The 22,339-nt window shown below is 38.7% G+C and overlaps 1 protein-coding gene across 1 annotated transcript in view; it reads right to left on the bottom strand.

Moving 5' to 3' along the window:
• LOC150103900 (uncharacterized) overlaps positions 1–22,339 on the bottom strand; it is a 132,480-nt gene that overhangs the window by 93,939 nt on the left and 16,202 nt on the right. The window contains exon 2 of the mRNA XM_090397091.1: positions 11,108–11,365. Coding sequence (XP_090253217.1) covers positions 11,108–11,365 — 258 coding nt within the window. The remainder of the gene's footprint in view (positions 1–11,107; positions 11,366–22,339) is intronic.

Here is a 22,339-nt window from a genome sequence, read left to right as displayed (position 1 = left end):
TTGAATGTGATGGGTACAGTATTTTCAGGGAGGATAGAGAAGATAGAACAGGAGGAGGAGTACTGTTGATGATAGCTGATGTGTTGCAGCCAAAGAAAGTAGTATATCATGATGATAGACATGTGAATGAGAGTTCATTTGAGGCAGTCTGGTGCGAAATAGTGACCAACGCAACCAAATATACAGTTGGATGCTGCTATAGGCCAGGGAGTACGGGGGGAGATATTGAATTCATGCATCAGCAACTTAGTGCAATGAGTGAAGGCTTAGTGATTATTATGGGGGATTTTAATTATGGTGATATCAATTGGAAGGAGGAAATATCACGTAGCAAAAAGGAAATGGAGTTCATACTAGAAGATGTATATCTTCTACGAGATAATTACTTGAAACAGCACGTAACTGAAGGGACTCGTGGTGTGAGAGTGTTGGACCTGGTTATTGGTTCAGAGGTTATATGCATAAGTAAGGTGTTCTCGTTACCTCCAGTTGGTGAAAGCGATCATGTGGTATTGACTTGGGAGGTTGCAAAATCTGTGGATTTTTCTATTAAGAAGGGGTATGTACGGAACTACAGGTTAGACAATTATAACAAGCTTCGGAGTGAGTTTGCAGCCATCCCATGGCAGAACATATTGCAAGGGAAAGATGTTAGCAGTGCTTGGGATAAAATCAGCGGGTATCTGAGGAAAGCAATATCAGATTGTGTCCCCATGGTCAGGAGGTCAAACAAGGCAGGCATTAGATGGATGAGCAGTAGTATCAAGCTTGAACTGCAAAAAAAGAAAATGTTATGGAGAATTTACAAGGAGAAGGGCGATCAGGACACCCATGAGCAGTACAAGGCTCAAGCTAGGAAGGTTACCAGCATAGTAAGAAAAGCTAAATCAGATTATGAGAAGACCTTAGCCAAAGAGATCAAGGGTAATCACAAAGAGTTCTTCCGCTATGTGGCAAGTAAGAGGAAGAATGACTTCAGAAGGATAACCTTAGTGGGTGCTGATGGTATTGAAGTGACAAAATCAGATGTAATAGTCGAGTTACTGAGTGATCACTTCTCAAAAGTCTATCACCCAAGTGAGGCTATCTCTATACCTATAGCAATACCTAATGTGAGAATTGAAGCTAAAGAATCAGAGGTATTAAATATATTGCAAAACTTAAACGTAAACACTGCGGTAGGCTTAGATGGAATATCAGCTCGGGTGTTGCGTGAATGTGCAAATGAATTGTCAACCCCTCTTACCTGGATATTTAATTTAAGTTTGAACTCTGGTATGGTCCCTAGGGAGTGGAAGTTAGGCAAAGTGGTTCCTTTGCATAAGGGTGGCTCTAAAACTGCGGTATTGAATTACAGACCAATCACCATCTCAGGAGTAGTGGTAAAAGTATTGGAAAAGTTGGTTAAAGACAAAATTCGAGAATGGGTGGATCAGGATATGATACTCTATAGAGGCCAACATGGTTTTGTTAAAGGTAGATCCTGCCTTAGCAATCTACTAACTATTCATAATAGAATAACATCTGAGTTGGACAAAGGAACTGGCTACACAGTGGTACTTCTGGATTTTGCTAAGGCTTTTGACAGGATACCCCATAGAACACTGTTATGCAAATTGGAGCAGATGGGAATGGATATTAAATTGGTGATATGGATAGGAGAATGGCTCAGAGAGAGATACCATAAGGTGGTGTATGGAGGAGCCGAGTCCAGAATGAGGCAGGTGACCAGTGGTGTGCCTCAGGGCTCTGTGCTTGGGCCAATGTTGTTTAATTTGTATATAAATGATATAGGAAATGGCTTAAAGGGAGATATTCAGTTGTTTGCTGATGATGCAAAGTTGTGTAGTGCAATAAAAAATCAAGCTGATGTTGAAAGTTTGCAGGAGGATTTAAATAAGCTGGTAAAATGGGCAAAAGAAAATGGATGTCAGTTCAATGTGGAAAAGTGTAAAGTCATGCATTTTGGGATTAGAAGATTACCAGCTGTGTACTACATCGATGGAAAGGTACTCCAAGAGATTGATGAGGCTAGGGACTTAGGAGTATTGGTAGATAGGGAGATGAAGTTCAGAGGACACATTGCTAAGGTGTCCAAGATTGCACATAGGATTACTTAGTTGTTGAGGAACACACTGACATCCAGAGATAAAGAGGTTATTATTCCCCTTTATAAAGCATTGATACTTCCACATTTGGATTACTGTGCTCAGGTCTGGTCACCTGGATTCCTTGGAGATGAGGAGGCTGTGGAGAGGGTTCAGAGAAGAGTGACCAAGTTGGTGAGTGATATAAAAAATGCTCCCTACATTGATAGATTGAGAGCTTGTGGATTGCAGAGATTGGTTGATAGGCGAAGAAGAGGGGATATGATAGAAACATTCAAATTACTAAAAGGTTTTTATAGGATTGATGCAGGGGAAATGTTTCAGCTGTGTGATAGTGATGGAAGAACAAGAGGCCATCTCTGGAAATTAAAGAAGAGTGTGGTTAACAAAGGTGTCAGAACAAGGTTTTTTGCCTGGAGGGTGGTGAATGAGTGGAATTCATTGCCTGACTTAGTTGTGAGCTCTTTGTCTGTAAATGAATTCAAGAAGAGATATGATAGATATTGTTTTGCTAGTTTGGGTCTCCCACGATGAGTCTACTGACTCCATGGAGATACCCGTAATAATAATAATAAAAATAATAAAACGTTTAACTATTTTTTTCTGTAATCACTTCCAGTTTCTCTCCTTTTTCAAATCCTTCAAATGTATTCGCATAACATTTTAGAACACTTTTTCCAACTTCCCGACATACAATTCTTTGTTACACATTCCCATGTGGTCGAAATATTCTTGATACACTGAAGAATGTTGTACTGCTTCCAAAAATCTCGCAAAGATAAATCAGCATCAGAATCTATCGCTTCGATGGCTTGTGCGAATGTCGTTCTGAGGTAATGAGCCTTGAATGCTGAAATAGCACCCTGATCCATGGGTTGAATGAGAGCGGTTGTGTTAGGTGGCATAAAAACCACTCTAACATTATGTTGAAGGTCGTCCAGATGAGGAGAGTGGCCACGGGCATTGTCCATAATCAATAAAATCTGGAAAGGGATACCTCTCTCTGCACAAAATTCACGAGCCTGGGGAAAAAAGCAGTTCATGAACCAGTCTTCGAGCTGTGCTTGAGTCATCCAAGCTTTAGGATTTGAAAGGTAGTAAACGGGCAGCGTGTACTTGTTGATGTGCTTAAATGCACAAGGGTTTTCTGAACGATAAATGAGAAAAGGCTTCAGCTTAAAACCCGTGACATTCCCAACAAGCAACAAAGTCAACCGATCCTTAAAAGCTTTGAATCCTGGCATCCTGTTTGCTTCTTGGTGTATGTACGTACGATTAGGCATGCATTTCCATTGCAAGCCGGTTTCATCTACGTTAAATATTTGTTTAGGTAGATAACCTTCTTCTTTGATTAAAGAGTTGAAACTATTAACAAATTTTTGGCTTCATCTTCATCTGCACTTCCTGCTTCTCCTGTGACACGTACATTATGCAAAGTAAATCTTTTTTTAAAACGCTTAAACCATCCAGTACTAGCCTGAAAATCTTCTGCATAATCGTCTGTGGCACATGATTTTAAACTCTGAAACAGACTTCTAGCCTTCGTTTGCACTGTGCAAAGGCTCATGGGTGAATTTTTCTGTATTAAATCTTCTATCCACATAAACAACAATTTCTCCATTTCATGGATGGGTTGCTGTCGTTGTTTGGTTAAAATTGTAGACTTCATAGGTGTGGAATCTTTTACAGCTTCCCGGATTCTTCCTTTGTCCTTAAGTATTGTCGATACCGTGGAATGTGATAACTTCAAGTCACATGCCATCGTATTCACTTTCTTTCCACCTTCGTGCTTCTGGATAACTTTCATTTTAAACTCTAAATCAATAGTTTTCCTTGACTTCATAGCTAGTGTATCTGTAGATGAAAGCATTTTCCTTTTACTAGACATTTTATGGGTAGTATTTCAGTAGAATTTTAATTAATACACCACATGCAACAGATGCTTGAAAGCGACTGAGTGTATGTGAGAGATGGTTATCGTATGTGGGTTATCGTACGATAACTATCGTATCCAATAGTTATTGTACGCGCAGCTGCCTGATTTATTATTAATTTATTCATTAATTAATTTTTTTTGTGATCGTAAGTGCAACGGTCGTAAGTCACATAGTTCATAAGTTGACGACCAGGTGTATATAATTGTGTTAATCGAATGCTTAAGGGTGAAGGCTGGATAACTAGGAGGAGACCTCCACAGCCTTTTGGGAAATGCAGAGAACTGACAAGTGCTTCTGACCTGATGCCCAGTCCTTACCTTCTTGCAACCATATGCCTGGGGAAGGAGTGTCCTAGGTTCGATTCCGATCGACGACGACATGAGGAGCTTAACGATCTTGGGGGGTGAACAGCAAAATTTTTTTTCCACCAATTTATCTGCAGTTTTTCATCCCACAAGTAGACAAACCGGCCCCGTGAACACACAGGCTACAGTCACAGGATATAGCACGGCAAGGACTGCAATGGGAAACCACCTTGCTCATAATCATTTCCCAAATATATTAGCATATAGCTACCCCCACCAGCCGTGTGGCTGAGTGAATAGAATAAATAGAAATAAATCTAGTCAAATCAAAATCTATATATGAAGCACAGCCGGGACAAGGGTGAGGCAAACGAGGCACTTGCCTCAGGTGAACAATTGGAAAGGGTGGCAAATTGGTGAAAAATTAAAATTAATAACTTGCACAATAAAAAAGAAATAAAAAGCCAAATGTATCTTTCAATGTTCGTCAAATACTTTAAGCAAACTAACGATTTGCATCGGACGCTCTCGCTCAATACCCTCATTTCCTCGTATGGTATGCGAGTTTGAGCATGTTCGTTGTACATTAATGTACATTATTTGTGCAGTATGCTAGTATGACAGCAAGCAGAAGGTATTATTTTAAATATGTTAAACTTAAGGTAAGTTTTCTGTTATATAAATTTGTAAAAATGTTTCACTGCATGTTACATATATTACGACTGCAATATTATTTTCGATTTTTATTTGTAATGTAATCAAAAGTGATTACATTACAAATATATAATTTTTCTTTTTCAGATGCACTAATGGTGGGGGGGGGGGGGGGTGGGGGGGGGGGGGGGTGGGGGGGGGGGGGGGTGGGGGGGGGGGGGGGTGGGGGGGGGGGGGGGTGGGGGGGGGGGGGGGTGGGGGGGGGGGGGGGTGGGGGGGGGGGGGGGTGGGGGGGGGGGGGGGTGGGGGGGGGGGGGGGTGGGGGGGGGGGGGGGTGGGGGGGGGGGGGGGTGGGGGGGGGGGGGGGTGGGGGGGGGGGGGGGTGGGGGGGGGGGGGGGTGGGGGGGGGGGGGGGTGGGGGGGGGGGGGGGTGGGGGGGGGGGGGGGTGGGGGGGGGGGGGGGTGGGGGGGGGGGGGGGTGGGGGGGGGGGGGGGTGGGGGGGGGGGGGGGTGGGGGGGGGGGGGGGTGGGGGGGGGGGGGGGTGGGGGGGGGGGGGGGTGGGGGGGGGGGGGGGTGGGGGGGGGGGGGGGTGGGGGGGGGGGGGGGTGGGGGGGGGGGGGGGTGGGGGGGGGGGGGGGTGGGGGGGGGGGGGGGTGCAAAGCTAAACATCTTGTACAAATAATCAAGAAACGAAAAACATCATATCTTGGACACATCATGAGAAAGCAAATACCAACTTCTACAAACTATTTTGGTAGGAAGAATTGATGGCAAAGGAACTAGAGGAAGAAAAAGAATATCATGGTTTGACAACATCAAGACGTGGACAGGAAAGAGCAGTGCACAACTGCTCAGATTAACACAAGATCGCAGTTTGTTCGCCAAGATGGTCGCTGACCTTCGATAGAAGATAGCACAATAAGAAGAAGAAAGATTTCGTCTAGTGCAGCTGTAAATAATTTGGGAGATATGGTGTCGCCTTGCCGCATGTGTTTTTGTATTGGGAACTTTTCACTGTTTTTATATAATTTAATTACAGAAGTGGCATTATTGTAAATATGTTTTAGTGTTTCAATATATGGTTTCTCAGTTCCCTAGGTTTCAAGTGCTTTTAGTGTTGCATGTTTTAACTGAATCAAATGCTTTTTTGTAGTCTATATAGGCCAGACATAAAGGTGATATTTCCTCCTTCCAATTGATATCACCATAATTAAAATCCCCCATATTAATCACTAATCCTGTACTCATTGCACTAATTTGCTGATTCATGCATTCAATATGTACCTCCTGTACCTCGTGGCCTATAGCAGCAACCAACTATATATTTGGTTGTGTTGGTCACTATTTCACACCAGGCCGCCTCAAATGAACTATCATTCACATGTCTGTCCATGATAGTTCATTTGAGGCGGTCTGGTGTGAAATAGTGTCCAACGGAACCAAATATTGACTGCAACTCATCTGCTATCATCAACAGTACTCCCTCCCGTTCTATCTTCTCTATCCTCCCTGAAAATACTGTATCCATCAATTCCAGTAACCACATCTTCTGCTGACAGCCAAGTTTCACTAATGCCTACAACTTTTGGTGAGATTGCACTGACTAATGCCAAAAATTCTTTCCTCTTATTTTGAATGCTTTCTTGCATTAGTATACAAAAATTGCAGATTCCCTTTAGTTCTTGTACGAGTTTTAGAACTGATATGCATGTCACTAATTTCAGTAGTCCTATGCCAATTTTTATCCACTCTATTCTGCAATTTATTATTATAATTATTATTATTATTATTATTCATGCCTCCATGGAGTCAAAAGACTCATCGAGGGAGGTCCCCCCCTAGGAAACACAAAGTCAATCACCACTCCTTAAACTCATTGACTGTTCTCAATCTCACCACTCCATCAGGCAATGCATTTCATCATTCAAAAACCATCCATGCAAAGAAACCACTCTTCACCCTCTTTCTCACAGTTTCCTTTCATAACTTCCAAGGATGGCCCTTTGTCATGACTCCTTCCCGCTGTTCAACCAAGCATAGGAACTCCCCAGTGTCAACCCTTTAACCACCTCTCAACAGTTTAAAAGTCTCTATCATATCACCTCTCCTTCTTCTATCCACCAAGCTCTGCAGTCCACACTCTCTCAGCCGATCCTCATAACTAACATGGTACAGTCCTGACACCATCTTTGTTATCTGCCTTTGTACCCTTTCCAAAGTTAATTTATTCCCTTCAAATCCTGGGGACCAGAACTGAGAACAATAGTCTAAGTGTGGTCTGATCAGAGTCTTATACAACGGAATGATAACCGTTTTATCTCTGCAGGTCAGTGTCCTCTTTATTGCAGCAATCCTCTGTGTTACCTTCACTACCTTTGCAATATGTCCCCTAAATTTCAGTTCTCTATCATTCATCAACCCCAGATCTTTTGTCTCCCCTACTTCCTCCAGTTTAACTCCTCCCATACAGTATGCAGCACATTGGCACACCTAGGTAGGGGGCCAAGGGGCCCTGGCACCCTCCTAAAGAAAATGAAAAAAAAAAAACACTAGAAAAATTTCCAAATATCTTTTCCTAATTAAAATTTTATTTTATTTTTTTAAGATTTATGTTGTGTCATGTCTTTTATTTCTATGCTACTTATGAATTAGCAGTTTCATAAGGTGGGAATACCCTATAGCGCTCGGGAAACCTGGCCACTGTGAACGCAAGGCGAACGAAGTAGTGCTCGGGAGCTACTTCATTTGCACGAGCCAGACCAGAGGAGATCACGGGTATCATGTATTGGCAATCACTGCAGATGCTCAGTCTATCTCGTATGCAATGCTTAGTGTGTATTCTCAAATCGTCTACTGAACTGTTTCCCCCTCCCCTCCCAAGATTAAATCTTGAGTGCTCAGTGGAGTGTGCCACTGATGCAGCGTCCCATCGATGTGTCCCAAACCTCAAGACCTTACATTTTTCTGCATTAAACTGACCCCCCCCCCATTCATTTGCCCATCTGTCTAGCTTATTCAAATCCTCTCAGGGGTACCACATATGCACTATTACTAATAAGCATTCCCAGCTTCGTATCATCCAGAAACAACTGAATATCCCCTATAAATCCATGGACAATGTCATTGATATAAAGGTTAAACAATATAGGTCCCAGCACTGAGCCCTGTGGAACACCACTTGTAACCTTCTGCCTCTTTGATACTGCTCCACCATACATAACTCTCTGATACCTATCGGACAGCCAATCCTGAATCCAGTTGACCAATCTGACATCCAGATCCATGTGCTGCAACTTGAATATCAGCGTATAATGTGGCACCCTATCAAATGCTTTGTTGAGTCTAGGAAAATGGCAGTAGATGCCCTTTCCTCATCTAATGCTCTTGTACCTTTATCATAAAAGGCTAGCATATTGCTAAAACAAGAGCACCCCTTGACAAATCCATGTTGACTGTCATAGATAACATTACCCTCATCTGCCCAATGCTGTAAATGGTCCCTCACTACTTTCTCCAAGAGCTTACTAACTACTGATGACACACAAACTTGCCTATAATTAGACAATTCTAATTATAGGCAATCTGCTACCGCCCTTATGCAATGGCACTATCTTACCTTACTTCCATTTCAAGGGCACCTTTCCCACAGCCAGACTTTCATTGAAAAGACAGGTCAAAGGCACTGTCAGTTCCTAGCACATTCTCTCAAAACTCGTGGTGAAATAAAATACCATCCATTCCCACTGCTTTACTAACATCCAGAGTACTCAGTATGTGGAACATACTTGCCTCTTGCACTCTCTAAACCTTGAACCTGCCCTACCCTTCTAGTATTAAAACCTTCTTCTCCAGGATAAAATACTCCAATGAAGTGCTCATTGAACAACTTCACTATGTCCTCTGCATCAGTCACTCTATTCCCATTTTTATCCCACAATGTCATTCTTCCACAGTCATTTCTCCTCCTACTGGCGACATAGCTAAAAAATTCTCTAGGATTTTCTTTGGATCTTAGGGTCAATCTCCTCTCATATTCCAGTTTCGCTTTCCTTACCATACTAGTCACTCTCCTGGCCTGTCTCTTATATTCTTCATGCATCTTCTCTTCACCTGTCTCCTTATATCTCTTCCATAGTCTCTTTTTCACATGCAGTTCCTGTTTAATATTGTTTGTTATCCACTTTGCTCCAAATTGTGTCCTCTTCTTTACTCGGGGATAAACAAATATACATTCACTGCATAAGTTTCTCCCTCTTATACTCAACCTTTTCAATTTTAGTTTTCCTGCCCAATTACTTCAACTTGTTCAATTACTGCCCAGTAGACTATATCTAACAGTGAATTACATTGATGCTTAACTGCAGTATTCAATAAATAAAATAGGAATCTGCAATAAAACCTGTGGAGCTGTTCATTTTTTTAAGTCCACCTGCCTAATTCATTCTCCCTTTTTGTTTATGGAATCAAACGGCAATATATTTTTTTTTTTCATATGGCCAACAGTGTATAATTTTGATTGCACTTACGATGGTGGTCATTAATACACAGTCAAATTCTCTTAAGTCAATCCGTTATGACATCTCAAAGTGCTTACATGCACAGTACTGTGCTGTACTGTCTCAATCGCTTATAATCTAATATAGTGAATTAATTCTACCAAAACAAATAAACCATTTCTGTGAAGTAAGTTTTCATGACTGGAACTTACTTTTACAAAAGATGTAACAACATTTAAAAATATCACAAAAAACGACCTTGGCCAACCAGGCTAGCAGTACATCCTTTTGTCCATTAAATTCTCTCCATTCATTTATAAACTACACACCATTCCTCCTGCACAATCTTCTCATTCACTCATTAGTAACCGTGACCCTTCTTCTCAACTATGTTCTATCATGTTGAGGTGGCAGTATTTACAATATTTACTTCTTTCAACCACTCTTTCATATCCTCTCCCAAAAGCATATTTCTTCCCTTTCAAATCATTTGTTCCTTCCAAAACCATCAACTCTTTTTCACTTCTCCCTTCTGCAAATTCACTCAATACATCTATAAACTCACACCATTCCTCCTGCCGAATCTTTTCATTCACTCATTAGCAATCATAGCCCTTCTTTTCAAATATGTCCTATCACACTGAATCAGAAAACACAATATTTATTCCTTACTTTTAATTTTTGCTTCTTTCAACAACTCTTTCATATCCTCTCTCATTGCATATTTCTCCCCTTTCAAATCATTTGTTCATACCAAAACAATTACAGCATTCACTTCTTCCTTTTGCAAACTATCAGCTTCACCAACATCCTTGATCTTCACACCTTGCAAGCATGCTTTCATCACTTTCTCATTAAATAAGCTTCCTATCATCGAATCTCCAGAAAGGAGAAATTACCTTATTTCTCCCATCTGCTATCATGATGGGAGAAATTATTCTCCCATCATGATAGCAAATTATTCTCCCATCTGTTTCACTGCATACTGTCACTTCATCATTCACATTACTTTCAGCCACTTCTTTCATGCTCCCGTTCACATTTTACACACTACTTCCACATTCTCCAGAACACTTTCACTATCTTTCCTTACATCTTTAATATTTTTCACTTCATTTTCCTACTTTCCACATGACTCACATTTCATGCACTTGCACATAAAATATTTATGAGAGACTCTCTCTCTCCACTCTTGCTTTTGTACCACAACCCATTCACTCTTGGCAATAAATACATAAAACATACACTACATTGCACAAAATCCCTCATGCTAAATTCACTGAACAAGGAAGCTGTGAACACCATTTTCCTTGTAAGCATCGATGCCATGAAAAAATATTTTCTAAATGATATTCTGTATTAAATTTCACAAACACCCATGCTCAACTTTGCAGCCTAAAGTAAGCATGATTTAACCAAAAATAATACCAATATTTACTAAAAGAAAATACTTACCTAAAGGACACTTGCAACACCACCAGTGAAATGAAAAAGGAGGCACTTGCAGCTAGTGCCTCTCAGAATGAGAAATCTAAGGATTAATTAATAATTTTTATATTAGCATATGCTGCTTAAGCAATAAGAATAAAATATACAGTTTACTTACTTTTTTGCTTCCTGCTGCAATCTCAATTGGTGAACTTCGTTGCCTTTGGTCCATCACTCGATTGAATTCATACACCACTTTATCTCTTCGATGGTAAGAACTAATTGCTTCCGACTCTACTTTAGATAAAACTGCTCGAGCTGCTTCTTTTGCTGCCTGTGCTTTCGCTTTAGATGCTAAATTACTTACAATTTCTGACTTATGCTGATTAAATTGGTCTTCTAGCTCATTAAGTTGCTTAGGCAGATTTATAAGATCCTGTCAAAAAGTGAAAATCTTACCATCTCAATACAATTCCAATCTTTCTCTGCTCGCTCACTCACTCACTCATACACACACACACACGACACACAGTACTGATATATATGTACTTTTTTTGTTATCATCATCATCAAACCCTTTTTCTAATTTATATATTAGATCCAATGGTTTGTATTATTATGAGTCCAAGTAACTTGGCTTTTGATAAAACTAATTTTAGATTTTTTTTTTTTCTTTTAATGTGAATCTCATCTACAAAAGCTTGTAAACCTATTGTGCATTAGTACAGGGGTTCTTAACCTTTTCAAAGTCATGGAACACTTTTGATTATAAGAAAAATTTTGACACCAAAAGCATTAGTGTCTTAAAACTAACAATAAAAATATGCATGGACTGCCTTTTATAAAAATGGAACTTATTTTAATGCAATATTTGAGCTTGTTGGCTTTTGCAGATTTCAGCAATATCAGGTCTGATTTATGAAAAAGCTACCCTCATCTCTTTGTCTATATTAGTAAGACTTTCACACTTTTTAGTTTTTATATTGGTTAATAATGAGAAACCAAGTTTTCAACATCAAATATGATGTTGAAAACTGTAACAAAATTTTCAGTGCCCTTGTGGAGAGAGCTGGGTATTTGGCTTGGACAAAAATCCAAAATTCCTCAAGAGTTATTTCAGAGAATTTTATTTTTAGAGTACGATCTGTTGACAAGGTAACTAATTGGTCTTCTTGTAATGAAAATTCACAACTCGATGTATTAACTGTGCCAAATGGATTTTGAATCCAGTCATAATTGTATGTATTTAAGGAAGGAGAGTAACTTGAAATCTTTTCTTCCAATATTGTTAACCTAGTATTAGTAAGGTGGGGTGTTACAGACCCCAAAGATTTTAAATTGACTATAACTTTTTAACAACGCATGGCAGTGAGTCATGCCTCAGTATAGCCTCCCCTCCCGTAACCCGCTACTCGATGCCATAGATGACAGGCTGTTGCGCACAAGCAAGTTTAGTGTGCAGAGTCTCGATCACATAATTCCAAGGTACCCCGACTGTGCAATTACAGAAAATGAAAATTTTTAGTTAGTGATATCATTGGAATCTCAAGACTAAATGTTTATTATTGTATTAGCTTCTTATAATGTATATGTTCCTTTTGTAAACCAATACCAAAGTGCCTAAAAAAATACTGAATTTATTTAGTTTGTTCATTATATAAGCTAGGAAGAGTATATTTTTGTTGAAAAATAAAGATGTTTAATTTTGTGGATTCTGCATTTTTATTCTGTAAAATTACAGGACACTTAAACAATGTGTAATCTAATATTGATTAAAAAGATATGGGTTTCTATAATACACTACATTATTGTTATTTGGGTGGGTCTGTGGGGCCCCACCTTACCACTTTTGTTACATTTTCCCACCTCACTAGTGCCGGGTTAAATGTTCTGTTATAATGGAAATAATTCCCTTGACATTTTTATTATGGAGCGAAGGAAACATATCTACACTATTTTTTTTTCTGATATGTGGTTTTTCCAAAGAGATATGTTTTTTCTGAAAAGCTGACAATTTGTCAGTGGATGGCAAAATATTTTCATTTTTCCCTTGGATACTTGTATTAACACTATTTAAGTAATTAAAAAGATCAGCTAAATATGCCATTTTAGCACACCAAATATCATTTTGAAGACATTTTACAAAAGCATCTGTACCTTCATTTTAAGAAACGCCAATAATTCATTATTAAGTTCTAAAATTCAGAATAGCACTTTATCCCTGGATAATCATCTTATTTCAGTGTACAAAAGCAAAGATTCCTACTTGGCTTCCAGAGATATGCAAAGTTTTTTAAAAAGGCGTGTTTTTAAATGTCTTGGCTTGATGTAATTTACCATATTTACAACTTGGCCTGCTACAGGTTTTAATACTGCCAATAATGTTTTTGAAACTAGGGATTCTCTGTGCAAAAAATAGTGCGTAGATATAATATTTGGATTTATTTGTTTTAGGGTAACAAATCCTTTAATGGAGCCTACCATTGACCTATAAACGATATTCTATTGGTTAAGAAGTCAATGTGCATAGCAGTCTTCAGTTTTTAGGATCAGAGTAGCCAATTACACTTAGAACTGTGTCATGTGACATCTTTCACCAGCAGAACACTTGTAACAGTTCACGGAACACAAGTGTTTCGGGGAACACAAGTTCTGAACACCCGTTAAGAACCACTGCACTAGTATAATAAATACTGTAAGTGAGCTAAAGGTTAGATAATTTGGAAACCCTAGAGAGATCAAATGGAATGTTTTGAGTCACTTCACCTATCCAAATAAGCAGGGTAATGGTTTCACACAAGGTGATGAAATTCATAACCCATCTAAAGACATTCATAATCCATCCATGACTGCAGTGGGATTCAGACTTAAGGTCCTATTGGTTCAAGAGTGGAAGCAACATCCACTTGACCAAACAACCTGCTTTGGCTGTTAATCCTATCTCTATAGTCTGCTATAGAGATAGGATTAACCATGTTCATCAATTCATGTGTTCTCTTGCAAATTTGTCTGTTTTGCATAGTGAAAATCCTACTACTACTACTACAGTATCAAACAGTCTAACTTGCCTTTGATTGAAAAGTCTTTTTGAGTGTAACTATGACGATTTGATGGAAGATAATAATAATACTGGTAGGATTATGATAAACTGTTTTAATTAAATCTATTATTTCACACAGGTTAGACAGACATCATCAAATTGACACTAATGTATAAGACAATATAGCATAATATATTCTAGGATCGCCTTATTGCAAAAAAAGACTAGTATTCGATTGGTTTTGATTTTTGGTTTCATCAGATGCTTCTGAAGAAGAATAGCAAGAATCTGTCAAATTTTTTGACAGCGTCTAGCAATCATATTTGTTCAGATTGGGAATGTTTATCAGTGCTGGATGATTTCTCTGTATAAGGAGGGTGTGAGCAAAGCAGTGAAAAGCAGGTTCTTTGCATGGAGGGCAGTTGATGAGTGGAATGCATTGCCTGAGTGTGTGTGGATGTGGACACATTGAATCAGTTTAAGATGTGGTCGAATGAGCATTGTATGCAACAGTGAGTACCTTCCACGATGAGTCTCTGACTCCATGGAGGTCGGGTGTTGATAATAATAATAATAATAATTTCATGAATGGTCTCTGGCTCTTGAATCCGTTGATGTGTTATAAGATGATTTTGTCACTTTACTTGAGAAATGTCTTCAGGATGTAGTGTAGTAATCCTGATGTACTTTGTTTATTAAAATTATGTTTCTAATGTTAATTTTTGGGGGAAGAATGCCCTGAATGGCCAGCCATAAAAGATAGTTTTCAGCTGCATGAATCTTGTAGATACCTAGACAATAGAGGGGGGAGGTATAGCTGGTCTCTTTTGGGTGGAGAAAAAATTCTAATTTTCTAATATGTATGAAAGTTGTAGTTTGGATATAATTTTAAAAAATTCTTTTTTACTTTTTTTTTAAAAGTACCTAACATATGTCATCAAAATGGTACTGCTGTATTTCTATTCATTGGCAAGGATTTGCTGAATGCTCTGGGATTCTCACACCACTTATTTTAGTATATCAGGGTCATAAAGCCAAATTGCAAATCACCTCTGCATCTGGTTATGTAGATTATGTTCATTTAGTCATTTAAACATCCAGAGAACATTAAAGCTCCAATTCAATTGAAATTTATTTTTAATTAGACAATGAAATGGAGGAATACAACAGGGTGAATTGTATGTTGAAAAGCATAATAGTATAGAGAAGGGAGGAGAAGAGCAAAAATCACAAATAGATGATAGTTAGAATGTGCAGGAAGAGAGGGGGACTTAAGTTTGTGGATGTATGGGATAAATTTGAAGATAGGGAGAAGTGCAATTTGCTGCATATGGTCTGCATTTGAGTGATTGCAGTGGTATAAAGCTGGATATGTTGATGAGAGGAGGAGAGTCAGTAGCCAGTCAGGGAAACAAAAACTAGATGGTAGGACTCTAAGATGCCAGAACTGATGTGAGGAAATAAACGAAGGAAGGCAAGATGGTGATACAGGGATGGCCATGATGGGAGCAATGGAGTCAAGAGAATTTAATGATGGAGTAAAGGATTGAAGGAAGGAAAGCGAGACCATGGGAAAGCTAGACTGATTATTATTATTATTATTATTAACATCTGACCTCCATGGAATCAGAGACTCGTCATGGGAGGTACACATTATTGCACCCAATGCTCATCCAACTGTGATTTAAACTCATTCAATGTATCTACATTTCACAACACACTCAAGTAATACATTCCACTTCAACCACTCTCCATGCAAAGAACCTGCTCCTCACTCCTCTTATCACGCCCTCCTTACACGGTTTCCAGAAATGGCCTCTTATTTAACCCCCCCTCTTCCATTTAACCCGATAACACCTCCTGACTACCATATATGTCTCAATCATATCTCCCCCCCTTCCTCCTATTCACGAGGCTCTGCAATTTGCATTCTCTCAATATTATTATTATTATTATTATTATTATCATTTGTCAACTCCAGAGAGTCCAAAGACTCATCGAGGGAGGGCATCCACTCTACGACTCTGTCTCCACCACTCACAATCCACCAACTGACCACAACTACACCAATGCTATCTATCGCCGACCACCACCACTAGTATTTCCACAGACAATCACAAACATCCATGCCCATGGCAGGATTCGAACCCCCAGCCTTTTGGCTGGGGAACAGATACGCTAACCACTCGGCCAGCCAGGCTGGCATATCCTTGTACAATATATTTCCTTGTACAATATATCCTTGAACAATATATTTCCTTGTACTTCACATTCCAAAGACCACTGACCTTTGTGAATCTTCTCTGGACCCTTTCCAACATATATCCTCATCAACATGAAAATCCAGTGACAAAATCTGTGCACAGTAATCCATATGAGGCCTGATCAAGGCCTCATATGGATTACATATCAGGGTCCTCTGCATCATTGCATTATCCGATATGATGTCTTAACAACTTGTGCAATGTGGCCCCTGAATTTCAGGTCCTTGTCCACCATCACTCTTAGTTCTCTCACCTCCTCTACTTCCTTTAAAGTTTCCCCATCAAGTGTATACTTTGCATCCCATCATTGCTTACCAAATCTCAAAACCTTATACTTCACAACATTGAACTGATACTTCCAATTACTTGCCCATTCATGCAATCTATTCAAGCTTGTAAGGCCATAACATCTGCTTGACTCTGCATTGCTCTCCCCAGTTTTGCATCATCTGCAAACAGCTGCATATCACTAGTTAAACCCATCCCAATATCATTAACTTACAAATTGAACAACAATGGTCTCAAAATTGACTCCTGCAACACACCACAAGAGAGCCAGTCACTGATCTAACTCAGAAGTCTGTTATCCAATCCTATCTGTTTCAATTTATTTAACAGCTTATTGTGTGGCAGTCTATCTAAAGCGTTTGCAAAATCCAAGTACACCACTGGATATGAATCACCCCTATCTAAGGTATTTGTTACCTTATGAATTCAAAATTATAATAAAGGAATAACTCACATAAAATATTATTTATTAGTATAATTTTTGGCTGTGTATTGCAGGCATCTTCAGTACATTTATATAAAGCTAATTAAACAATAACTGACTATTCCAAAAGTACCACCTAAGTAGCTAATGTAAGATAACTAAAAAGGTCAATCAATTTCCTAACTAAAAAAAATAAAAATTTAAATTAAAAAAAAAAAAAAATATATATATATATATACACAATAACAAGTTAGGAAAGATTAGCTGATTTATAAAGTACTATCTTCCATAAAGGGGATAGATGTAAACCATCAGATCTGTTCAAGTTAGGAGAGTGAAGTAAAGTTTCACATGTTTCTTTATAAAGCAGTTTCATGAGGAACTGACTCTTGTGAAGGACTCGTCTTGTTCCAATGAATTCTATGTCTAGTGATGATGGCATATTCTGCAAGTCCAGACTGTTCAGGTTCAAGGTATTGAATATAAGAGTGGTGTTCTTCTAGCCAAATAGATGCAGATCTTCCTGTTTGTCCAAAATAAGATAATCCACATGAGCAAGGAATCTGGTAGACACCTGGATAACTAAGATGTTTAAGCTTGTCCTTTGAAGAAGTGAGAAAGGTGGATATTTTTCTGAAAGGTCAAAAGGTAACAAAAATATTCAGTGGTTTTAAAACTTTTGCTATACATTCACTAATGCCTTGCACATAAGGATAGGAATGGGCGTTATTTATTCTGTATTTGAACAGGAAGATATATTAAACGTACTCAAAGCTTGTTTGATGAAGGAATTCTTATATCCATTAGATAAAAAAGGAGAAAATAATATATTGCAGTCAGTAGGGCACTCAGGATTTAATCTTGGGGGGGGGGATGAGTTGAGTAGACGATTTGAGAATACACACTATGCATCGCATACAACCTATGACTGAACATCTGCAATGATCTCTAATTTATAAGTAGAAATAGAAGACACGACACAACATAAATAAAAAAATGAATTTTATTAATTGGGAAAAGATTTTTGGAAAATTTTTTAGTTTTTTTTTTTCCTTTTTCTTTGGGGGGTGCTCGAGCTCCTTGTCCTCCCCCCTTTGGGTACACCACTGATTGCAGTTCTTTTTGTAACAGATCGTCTGAAGAACAAAAGGAGTGGGCTCAATGAACCAGTGTTTTATTAGTTCCTCCCTTTTGACTGGGACGGTGATGATATTTGGCATGGATATAATGGCCTATATGAGTCTTCTTTCTATAGACTGAGAAATGTAGGTTACTATCTAGTTGGCGAAGAATTAAGAGATCTGGAAAATCTCTAAAAAGAGATCTTCCTTGCTCATATGGATTATTTTATTTTGGACAAACAGGAAGATCTGCCTCTATTCAGCTAGATGAACACCAGTCTTATATTCAATACCTTGAACCTGAACAGTCTGGACTTGCAGAACATGCCATCATCACTAGACATGGAGTTCACTAGAACAAGACAGGAGTCCTTCACAAAAGTTGGTTCTTCATGGAATGGCTTTATAAAGAAACATATAAAACTTTACTTCACTCTCTCGTAACTTAAACAGATCCGGTGGTTTACGTCTATCTCCTTTATGGGAGATAGACGTAAACTGAAGATGCCTGCGATACACAGGAGAAAATTATACTAATAAATAATATTGTAAGTGAGTTATTTCGTTATTATAATTTTGAATTCATATATCTGCTCACAGTAATTCCTTATTAAAACACATTTGTCACCTTGTTATAGTACATAAGTGAAACATGATCTCCCCTTAACAAACCCATGCTGATAATCACAGAGAATACAGCTATTATAAAGCCATTTCTGTATCCTACCTCCCACCAATCTCTCCAGTGCCTTCACAACTCCAAATATACAGACTGGCCTATAATTTGTAACTACAGCTTATCACCACCTTTATGCAGGGGAATAATTTTACCCTGCTTCTACTCCCTTGGAACCTCAGATGTTGCAAGACTTTTATTAAACAGGCATGCTAATGCTACTGCGAATTCTCTGAAATATTCCCTTAAGATACGTGGTGATATGTTATGTCATCAAATCCTATAGCCTTATTGACATCAAGGTTATTTATTTCCTCAAATATCTCCTGCTCACTCACAATTAAGCCATCCTGTTCTATGTTCTCTACACTTAAGTTCTTCACAACTCCACCCTGATCAGTATGAAACACCCTTATAAATTGAGCACTGAATACCTCAACAATGTCTTCCACAGCAGTTACCATTCAACCACTTTCATCCATTAACATCATCTTACCATGATCTCATTCTTCCTTCTACTTGCCGCATATCTAAAAAACTCCCTATGGTTTTTTGTGGCCTGATTTGCCAATTTCTGCTCATACTCTACTTTTGTTTTCCTTACTGAGTCACTCTCCTAGCTTGTTCTTTGTACTCTTCATGTAACTCACTGTTACCATTATTCATCTCCTACTTCCTACAAAGTACCTTATTTTTCCAGATTTCATGCTTAAGCTCCACATTCATCCATTTTATACATACCTTATTCAGCCTTTCGGCCTTTGGAATACATTAACACATTGATGCTGTTATGTATTTCTTTGTCAGTTCCAATGTAGCATTTATTTCCTTACAACTCAACTCTTCGTTCCATTTTATAGCTCCAAGCTGTCTCCTAAGCTTGTCATAATCACTAGCCTTATAATTCCACATATATCTTTCCTCACAAAAGTCTGCACATGACTAGCCACAACACAGGTGACCACTTCATGATCACTTTCACCAACTGGAGAAAAGTATGAAACCTCTTTCACAATTACATCCACTGATAAAATGATAGGATCTAAAACTCTTATTCTTCACATGCCCTTCTTTATGTGCTGCCTGAGATGGTTATTTCTCAAGAACTCAAGCAAATTCTGCCAATTCTCACAATTAAGCCTAAATACTATCTCTTCATTCCAATCTATACCACTATAATTAAAATCACCCATAATAATTACCCTTCCTTTGTTCACTAATCCAAGTTGTTTATATGCTTCATCACCACCCAGGCCTATAGCAGCAATATCCAACTAAATATTTCTTCCTCTCAATCTCCACATTACACCACACTGCCTCATAGCCATTGCTACTATTTCTCTCTTTCATGTCTACCTTATGTGGAATTAATTCCCCTGCTATCATCAGCAGCACTCCCCTTCCTTTTTGTCCATTCTATCCTCGTGAAAAATACAGTATCCTTACATTTCTGTTCCTGTTAGAATATCATCTTCATCACATTTCACTTATTCCAATGATTTTGAGACAAATAAACTCAATCACTGAAACCATTTCATCCCCGTTATTTCTGATACTTCTGGCATTTGTAAACAAACACGGCAGTTCATTTTTAGGTCTATAACCACTCCTATCCAAGCCATGTGTTATTTGTGATTTCCCCTCCATGCCTGCCCAATCATCTTTATAACCACTTACCACATATATCTGCTTAGTCTCGACTTCCCCATCCACATCGCACTCATAATAAGTGATGACTTATGTCCTCTCAGCATGTAGGATTTGGAGTGCAATGGCACTCATGGTTTTGAAAGCATATGGTGTGAAGTAGAGGTATTCTGGACAGGATATTTAGTGGGGTGTTGCTACAAGCCAGGTAGCATACAAGGTGAAGACCAGGAGATGTTTAGGCAGTTGTCCTTGGTGATTACAAGAAGAATGATTGTTCTGGGAGATTTTAACTATAGCAATATAAACTGTGAAGAGGAAATTGCATGTTTATAATTGATTATAAAGGAATGGAATTCTTAAGGGACAAATATCTTAGACAACATGTAGTAGAAGAAACAAGAGATGCAAGAGGTTTAGATTTGGTCATAGCATCAGAAGATGAACTGAGATGGTATCTCTGACCCCAGTTGGTGAGAGTGATCATGGGGTTTTGGCATGGAATATGAATAGAACATGTAGGAGTATCAAAGAAAGGAATGTATGTGGAATTATAAGCTGATTATAATCGTTTAGATAGCAAGTTGCAGTATTTCTATGGAGGGAGGAAATGAAAGGGCGAGGTATCATTAGTACTTGAGAACTTGTGAAGGAATATTATTAGCAGTAATAGAAGTTGTATACCAGAAGTGAAGAAGAGAACACAATTGGGAGTGAAGTGGATGACAATATCAAACAGGAATTGCAGGTAAAAACAGTTATGGAAGAGATATAAGGAGAGGAATTGAGAGCAGATGCATGAAGAATATAAGACTCACTCCAGGAGTGTGACTAGAATGGTAAAGAAGGCAAAACTAGAATATGAGAAGATATTGGCCCTGAGATATTGCCAAAGAAAATCCTAAACCTCTTTTTAGCTATGTGGCCAGTAGGAGGAGAAATGATTGTGGAAGAACGACACTGTTAGATAAAAATGGGAATAAAAATGGCTGATGCAAAGGTTATATTGGAGTTGTTCAATGAACACTTTACTGGGATATTTCATCTGGAGAAGTAGGTTTTAATACTTGAGGGATAGGGCAGTTTGAGGTTTAGATGTGCAAGAAGAGAGTGTTTTTCAAATACTGAGTACTCTGGATGTCAATAAACCAATGGAACTGGATGGGATTTTGCCATGCGTTTTGAGAGAATGTGCTAAATACTAACTGCTCTGTTGACCTGACTTTTCAATAAAAGTCTGGTCATGGGAAAATTAAGCAAGGAGTGGAATGAGGTCTACTCTGCTACCACCCAGAGCATAAGGGTGGTAGCAGAGTAGACGTGTCAAACTATAGACCAGTTTGTATTTCATCAGTAGTTGTTAAGATCTTGGAGAAATTAGTGAGGGATAATTTACAGTGTTTGGCAGAAGAGAGTAATGTTATCCGTGATAGTTAGCATGGATTTGTAAAGGGGTGTTCTAGTTTTAGTAATATGATTGCCTTTATAATTAGTGACAAGAGCAGTTGATGAGGGAAACAATCCAAAAAAATGGCATATTCTGCCATTTTTTTTTTTTATTTTACAAAGGCATTTGACAGGGTACCACATGATAAACTGATATTTAAGTTATAGCACATGGGTTTAGATATCAGGTTAGTGAACTGGATTCAGAATTTGCTATCTGATAGGTATATTATAGAGTTGTGTATGGGGAGACAATATCAAGTATGCAGAAAGTTATGAGTGGGGTCCCACAAGGCTCAGTACTGGGACTTGTGTTGTTTAACCTTTATATCAATGACATTGTCAGTGGATTGTAGGGTATATTTAGTAGTGTTTGCAGATGATGTGAAGCTGGGAAGAGTTATTAGTAATAGTACAGATGTGTAGCCCTGAAAGAGGATTTGAATAAACTGGACAGATGAGCAAATTATAGGGAGGGTCAGTTTAATTCAGCAAACTGTAAAG

The sequence above is a fragment of the Typopeltis vanoorti genome, chromosome 8, assembly GCF_054136105.1.
Source record: "Typopeltis vanoorti isolate ZY-2024b chromosome 8, IOZ_Tvanoo_1.0, whole genome shotgun sequence".
Classification (NCBI taxonomy): Eukaryota; Metazoa; Arthropoda; class Arachnida; order Uropygi; family Thelyphonidae; genus Typopeltis; species Typopeltis vanoorti.
Note: the sequence above shows the minus strand (reverse complement) of the source record. Positions and strands in the feature narration are given on the sequence as shown.